Source organism: Centrocercus urophasianus, unplaced genomic scaffold, assembly GCF_019232065.1.
Source record: "Centrocercus urophasianus isolate 14NV4802_14NV808 unplaced genomic scaffold, USGS_Curo_1.0 seq_203, whole genome shotgun sequence".
In the NCBI taxonomy this organism is placed as follows: domain Eukaryota; kingdom Metazoa; phylum Chordata; class Aves; order Galliformes; family Phasianidae; genus Centrocercus; species Centrocercus urophasianus.
Window position 1 is genome coordinate 15,876 of NW_024884760.1, and position 7,317 is coordinate 23,192.

The 7,317-nt window shown below is 57.7% G+C and overlaps 1 protein-coding gene across 1 annotated transcript; it reads left to right on the forward strand.

The window, feature by feature from the left end:
• Window positions 1-327: 327 nt before the first annotated feature.
• LOC122162441 (WD repeat-containing protein 73-like) lies at window positions 328-7,307 on the forward strand. The gene is made up of 7 exons (XM_042822732.1): window positions 328-662; window positions 737-804; window positions 1,374-1,462; window positions 1,769-1,857; window positions 4,972-5,039; window positions 6,109-6,273; window positions 7,204-7,307. The coding sequence occupies exons 1-7, from the start codon at window positions 328-330 to the stop codon at window positions 7,305-7,307; spliced, it is 918 nt and encodes a 305-aa protein (XP_042678666.1).
• The last annotated feature ends 10 nt before the right edge of the window (window positions 7,308-7,317 follow it).

Genomic DNA, 7,317 nt, shown 5'->3' on the forward strand with positions numbered 1-7,317 from the left:
GGGTCTTTTTGTGAGGAGAGGGTATGAAAATGTGGGTATTTGGGTCTTATTTGTGAAGAAGACACACAAATGGGGGAATTGGGGTCTTATTTGTGAAGAGAGGTCACACAAATGGGGAATTGGGGTCCCATGATGACGAGATACAGAACCGTGGATATTGATGTGGCAGTTCGGGTGATGTTTCCGAGCAGAAGACACAGAGGCGCAGGGATCGCGGTGTGTTTATGAGGAGGCAATGCCAGAACGCGGGAATTCGGGCCTTGTTTACAACAACGATGATCCGCAGTCGTGGGAATTTGGGCCTTGTCGTGAGGAGAGGACGCGCAGATGTGGGAGCAGCGGATCTGTTTTATGACAGGGTTGAAAAACGCGGGAATTCGGGTCCGATTCACAAACAGCCGCCACGCAAATCTTCCCTCAGTAAAAACCTGGCGCCAAAAAGGCCCAGCTGCGCGCGCGCCGCCCCGCTGCGACGTCACTACCGTGCGCCGCCCACGTGACGTCACTGAGGTGCGCCGCCAACGTGACGTCACTGCTGCGCGCCGGGCAGCGGTTGCCATGGAGGCGGCGATGAAACGTGGAGAGGAGGAGGAGGAGGAGGAGGAGGAAGACGAAGACGAAGAAGAAGAAGAAGAAGAATGGTTGCTGCAATCCCTGCACATGTGAGCAAGTCCCCGACCTCGGCCCTTCGGCTTTCCCCCTCCGATTTCTCACCGCCGCCGCTCTGTCCCTGCAGGTACGAGGCTCTGCACGCCTTCGAGCTCCAGGCTCCCACCCGCGTTATCGAATGGGCCCTGGGGAAACGTGAGTGGGGAGATGGGTGGGGAGGAGGGAGGGCGAGAGATGGGGGCTGAGGTCCTTTGGAGGTGGGGGAGGGGATGGGTTTGGGGCCCAGGGGGATGGAGACATGCCATGGGGCTGGGTTGGGGCTCAGGGGGAAGGAAAAGCACCATGGGGCTGGGCTGGGGCCTATGGGGGAGGAAAGGCACCGTGGGGCTGGGCTGGGGCCTATGGGGGAGAAAAGGTGCTGTGGGGCTGGGCTGGGGCCTATGGGGGAGGAAAGGCACCATGGGGCTGGGTTGGGGGCTATGGGGGAGGAAAGGTGCTGTGGGGCTGGGCTGGGACTTATGGGGGAGGAAGGGCACCATGGGGCTGATTTGGGGCTCAGTGGGATGGAGAGGCGCCATGGGAACGGGCTGGGGCCTATGGGTGGAAGGGGAGGGTGGCCATAGGCCATAGGGGACAGACTGAGTTTCGGCCAGGGCTGGGGATCTGCGTGGGCCAGGATTCAAGGTGGGCAGCACTGCAGCTCAGCGGCGCCTTTTAGGAAGGGGGGGGGGGAATTTCTCACCGCATCTCTGGGTCACCAGCAGGTGTCTGCGTGGCCGGGTACGAGTGCTCTGGAAGGAATGAGATCCTGCAGCTGCTGCCACCACCAACACTGCAAGCAAAGGAGAATCAGGTGGGTGCTGCAGCCAGGCAGATGCAGAAGGGGCTGGCTGAGATGTGGTCCCACTGGGGAACCGCAGTGCTGAGCGTCACCCCTGCAGTGGGTGATGTCTGAGCTGGTGTAAGAAGTGGTGTTTAGCCAGGTTGGCACAGGCAGCGACAAACCTCGACAGAGCTTTTGGCAGGAGTCCGATCCATAGGTTTTCCCCTGGAGTGGAGCAGGATCATTCAATCCTATGGTTGAAATCAGCATGAGTGGGCAGGCAGAGGCTTCTTGTGCCGTTCAATGGGAAGAAATGACTTTGCCTTTGATTTCCAGGGTCTGTGTCCCCAGAGAGATTTCAAGGTGGAATGCGGAGGGTTCTCAAACCGCCCTGTGTACAACCTGAAACACGTGCCGGACACCAGGTATGGCCAACAGAGTCCTCCTGGGGGCACTTGGGGGTGGTGGAGGGGCTCGTCCTCTTGCTACTCGCCTGCTTCCCAACGCAGCTGGTGGGAGCTGAGAGCTCTGGGAGTCTTGGGCAGGGATCGCTGGCCTTCCCTGAACCACATCTTGATGTTGGGAGTGCAGCAGTGGGTTGGGGCGCACTGGGTTGGGGTGCTGCTGCTGCGCTTAGAGCTGTCGTGGTGCATCCTGCATCATCCCCGAGGCTGCAGGCGGTGATCTTTGCCTATTAACCAGCTCTCCTGGCTCACTTTTCCTTCCAGGACCTGTTCCCGTTCGGTTCTTCCAAGAAGGTCCTGGAAGAGGTTCAGTTTAACGAGTTCAGGGTTGTGACCTCACTGCCCTGCTTTTCCCCCTGGCAGGATACAGAGCTGGGCAGTCCCGTGCTCGCTGCCTGCAGGGCTGCTCCCAGCCTCCACCTCTCCAAGCAGTCCCTCCTTGTTTGTCGGTACAAGGTTCAGCCACACACCTTTCCCCTCTGGCTCCTCCACCACCTGAGTCAGGAGGTTTCCATCGGTGCTTGCCAGGAGCTTCCTGGCTCCTTTGTGCCTCGCTGTGCTGTTCCTCCAGCAGATGTCAGGGTGGCTGTTGTCCCCCCGTGACCACAAGCCTGCTTCCCCCTGTCAGTAAAGGACCTTATCAACTTCCTGATCAGGCAGCCCGTAGCAAACACCCCCTCCTTCATCTGTCCTTTAATTCTTTCACACCAGCTCCCAGCCCACGTATTGTCCATCCCCGAGGCTGAGCTCTGTTTGTTCCAGGGGTCTTCACGCATAAAGGGCAGCTCCACCACCCCCCTTCCTCTCTGATTTCCTTCAGGATCACGTGGTGGTGTTTCAACCCTGTCAGTGGTTCCACCACGTCTCTGCAGTGGCAGTGAGAGCTGAGCCCCGTGGCTGCACCCACAGCTCTGCTGCTTCCCGTTTTCTTCCTGTTTAGTGAGATGAAAGCCATCTCTCGGTTGTCAGCCCTCAAATGGGGTCCTGTGGGTACAGAAGCCATGGAAGCAGCCCATTCCTCACTTGTAAAATCTGCCTTCTCCTCTACGTCAGGCTTGTAGGGTTGAGGAGGAAGCGACCTGGACCTGCAGACCCCTTAACCACCATCCCACAGTTCCGAAATCTGATTAGCTAGGGCCCAAATTACCCTTGCTATCATTGATGCTCACGTGGGAGAGGAGCAGGGGTAACGGCGGGATGTGTGGACAGGGGTTCTGCAGGACGCAGGCTCCTTCAGCTCAGGTGCTTCACAAAGCCCATGAAGCCATGCCCAGCTCCTCCTCCTCTTGAAGGGCACCAGATCTGTTTGTCACATCTTCAGGAGGACCGACAGCCTTTCCATCCTCCACCTCCACGTGGCGCAGAGCCCACCTTCATCTCCCCCACCACGTGGGCTTGAGGCTCCTGAAGCTGCAGGGTCCGTAGGATCGGCCTCTCCATCTCTTGCTCATCTTCCCAAAAGCCACACGGCCTCCATCCTCACCGCAGCGGCGTTACTCACTGCCACCACCCCAGCACTGCTGCAGAAGAGTCTCCCCACGTTGGCTCACCGAAAAGCCCTTCTCACCACCCTTTCTGCTGGCTGTGCAGCTCCTGGCACTTTGTTCCATCCTTTCCTTCTGCGTTTGGAGCTTTCTGGAGCTGCCCAGAAGCGGGATTTCTGTGGCTGCTGCAGGTTCAGCAGGCTCTCTCTGCTGATGATTGCAGGCAGAGCGAACACAATTCCTTCTGGCTGATTCAGCTCTCGCCTCCTACACAAGGCCTCTCGGGGGCTCTGTGCACCATCCCTAGTCTGGCACTGGTGGAAGACGTGCTAATGAAATGCCTGGGTTGCATGGATCGCTTCCCTCGTGGCTGCAAACCTCCCTCACCCTGTGCAGGAGCTGCTGGATGGGAGTGGGGCAGCACACAGCCGTGCTCCATAGGATCATAGAATCACACAAGGTTGGAAACGACCTGTAAGATCATCCGGTCCAACCGCCTCCTCCTCACCATCGCCACCACCAGCACTAAATCATCTCACAGCTCCTCATCCAGGAGCTCCTGAACGCTGCCAGGGATGGAGACTCCCCCACCTCCCTGTGCAGCCATTGCAGTGCCTGAGCACTGAGAGAAACAGTTCTGCCTCATGTCCAACCTGAACCTCCTCTGCTACAACTTGCGGCCATTGCCCTGTGTCCTGTTTGTTGCCTGGGAGAAGAGGCCAAAAGAAGAGGCTGACTCTGCCCTGCATCCATCCATCCATCCCTCCATCCCTCCATCCATCCATCCCTCCATCCCTCCATCCATCCATCCATCCATTCCTCCATCCATCCCCCCCTGCTAAGGAGATCTCACAGGCCCTTTGTCACCACAGCCTCCCTCCATGCAGTTGCAGAGTGCAGTCAGGTCTCCCCTCAGCTCCTCTTCTCACCCTCACCAATCCCAGCTCCCTCAGCCGCTCCTCAGCAGCCCTGTGCTCCACACCCCTCACCATTTCGCTGCCCTTCTCTGCACGCTGCAGGGCCTCAACATCTTTGCTGCAGTGAGGAGCCCAAAACTGAACCCAGCACTGAGATGCGGCCTCACAGAGCTGAGTGCAGGGGATGCTCCCCTCCCTGCTCTGCTGGCCATTCCTCATGCAGCCCAGGCTGCCGCTGGCCCTCTTGCCCACCTGTGCACACTGCTGGCTCCTGTTCAGCCCAGCACCCACCAACACCCCCAGCTCCCTTTCCTCTCCACACTCACAGCCGCTCATCCCCCAGCCTGCAGCGCTGCATGGGGTCGCTGTGCCCCAACGCAGCACCCGGCGCTCGGCCTCGTTGAACCTCATCCCGTTCCCCTCGGCCATCAGCTGATCCAGATCCCTCTGCAGGGCCTCCCTGCCCTCATGCAGATCCACCCCACCTCCCAGCTCGGTGTCACTGCACACTCACTCAGGCTGCCCTCAATGCCCTCATCAGGTCATCAATAAAGATATGAAACAGGATGGGCTCCAGTACCGAGCCCTGGGGGACACCGCTGGAATCCTCAGCTCAGGGCCTGGAGCTGCTCCCTGCTCCTGCTGAGCTCTATGGCTTCTGTTTGTTTCCTCAGCTTGCTGGTGACGAGCGGCCCGCCCGACAGCTCCCTGCAGGTTTGGCAGATGGCAGCAGAAGATTCTGGTAAGGGAATGAGGTTTTGTCCCGCCAGCAAGCAATCCTGATGGGAAGGAATCGTTCCCGATATCCGACCTGCAGCTTTGCATGGGGTTTGATAGATTCACAGCATCCCAGAACTGCAGGGGTTGGCAGGGAGCTGCAGAGCTCATGCAGTCCAACCCCCTGCCCAGCCGTTCCTACAGCAGTCGCACAGCTCGGCATGCAGGCAGGTCTGGAACATCTGCAGAGCAGGAGACTCCACCACCTCCATGGGCAGCCTGCTGCAGTGAGCAGTGGGACCATAGAGACACGTTGGGACCCATAGAGACACGTTGAGACCCATAGAGACACGTTGGGACCCATAGAGACACGTTGAGACCCATAGAGACATGTTGAGACCCATAGAGACACGTTGGGACCCATAGAGACACATTGAGACCAATAGAGACACGTTGGGAGCCATAGAGACACATTGGAACCCATAGAGACACATTGGGACCCATAGAGACATGTTGAGACCCATAGAGACACACTGGGACCCATAGAGTTATGTTGGGACCCATTGGGACCCATAGAGACACGTTGGGACCCATAGAGACATGTTGGGACCCATTGGGACCCATAGAGATATGTTGAGACCCATAGAGACACATTGGGACCCATAGAGACACATGGGAACCCATAGAGACACATTGGGTCCCATTGAGACACGTTGGGACCCATAGAGACACATTGGGACCCATAGAGACACATTGGGACCCATAGAGACACGTTGGGACCCATAGAGACACATTGAGTCCCTTAGAGACACATTGGGACCCATAGAGACACATTGAGACCCATAGAGACACGTTGAGACCCATAGAGACACATTGGGACCCATAGAGACACGTTGGTACATAGGTACAAAGGTTTGCTGCCATCCTTGCTGGGTGCCTTGGCAGAGTGGTTTTGTGCCGGAGACAAAGCTGTGGTTGGTTCCTATGCAGTTCAGTGGGTCGCTGTTGGCTCTGCGCGGTGCCTTTGCCGAACGCCGTCGTGCTGCTGGTTGTTCTCTACCTCTTTTACAGCTGCTTCTCTCTCTTCCCACCAGATGTGATTCAATCTGTAGGTGCCATCTCGACCGAAAATGGCACTGATGAGAGCTGGGCGAAGATCGCCACCATTTCAGCCAGAGCCCCGTGGGTCCTTCACGGCTCAAGGCTCAGCAGCACGCGGATCACAGAGGTGGAGTCGCAGAAGGAGGTGTACAGAGCAGGTGTGCAGCGTGCCGCCAGGCTGCAGGGCTGGGGCTGCGTGAAGGAGGGCACACGAGTGGCAGGGGTTCGTTGTGCTGCCCTCGATGGTCATGGAGTGACAGAATGCCCTGGGTTGTAAAGGAGCACAGCGCTCATCCAGCTCCAAGCCCTGCTGTGTGCAGGTCACCAACCAGCAGCCCAGGCTGCCCAGAGCCACATCCAGCCTGGCCTTGAATGCCTGCAGGGATGGGGCATCCACAGCCTCCTTGGGCAACCTGTGCCAGTGCCTCACCACCCTCTGGCTCCAAAACTTCCTCCTCACATCCAACCCAACCCTCCCCTGTCTCACTTTCAAGCCATTCCCCTTGTCCTGTCACCACCCACCCTCACACACAGCCGTTTCCCCTCCTGTTCATCCGCTCCCTTCAAGCACTGAAGGCCACCATCAGGTCTCCCTGCAGCCTTCTCTCCTCCAAGCCAAACAAGCCCAGTTCCCTCAGCCTTTCCTCACAGCAGAGCTGCTCCAGCCCTCTGCTCATCTCAGTGCCTGAGATTGAGGGCTCTGCCTCAGATCTGCCTCAGATGGGGGTTGGACTCCATGAGCTCTGGATCTTCCAACCCCTACAATTATTCTGTGAAACTGAAATGGAGAGGAGACGATCAGCTTTTGTTCCAGTGTTGAAGAGAGGTCAGGGAGGCGAGCAAGGCTGGATGGAGCTGGCACTTCTGTGTTTGTCTATGGGGGAAAGCTGCACTGGGGGTAAATGTAATTAGCTTTGAAGTCACCATAGGATCTGCATTACGGACCTTCCTGGTGTAAGGTGGCATTTATCATTTTTGCTCGGTGATACGTGTGAGATCAATGAGAAACATCATTCTTGTAGCGGTGCGTCCCAGGAAGTGTTGCTCCAGTTAGAAATTAGAGCTACATCCGTGTCTGTGCCCTGCAGGAGCTCTGCTGATGGTTTTGGTGCCAAGAGTCCCAGGGAGGTTGTGGATGCCCCGTCCTTGGACGTGTTCAAGGCCAGGTTGGACGGGGTCCTGGGCAACCTGATCTGAATGTG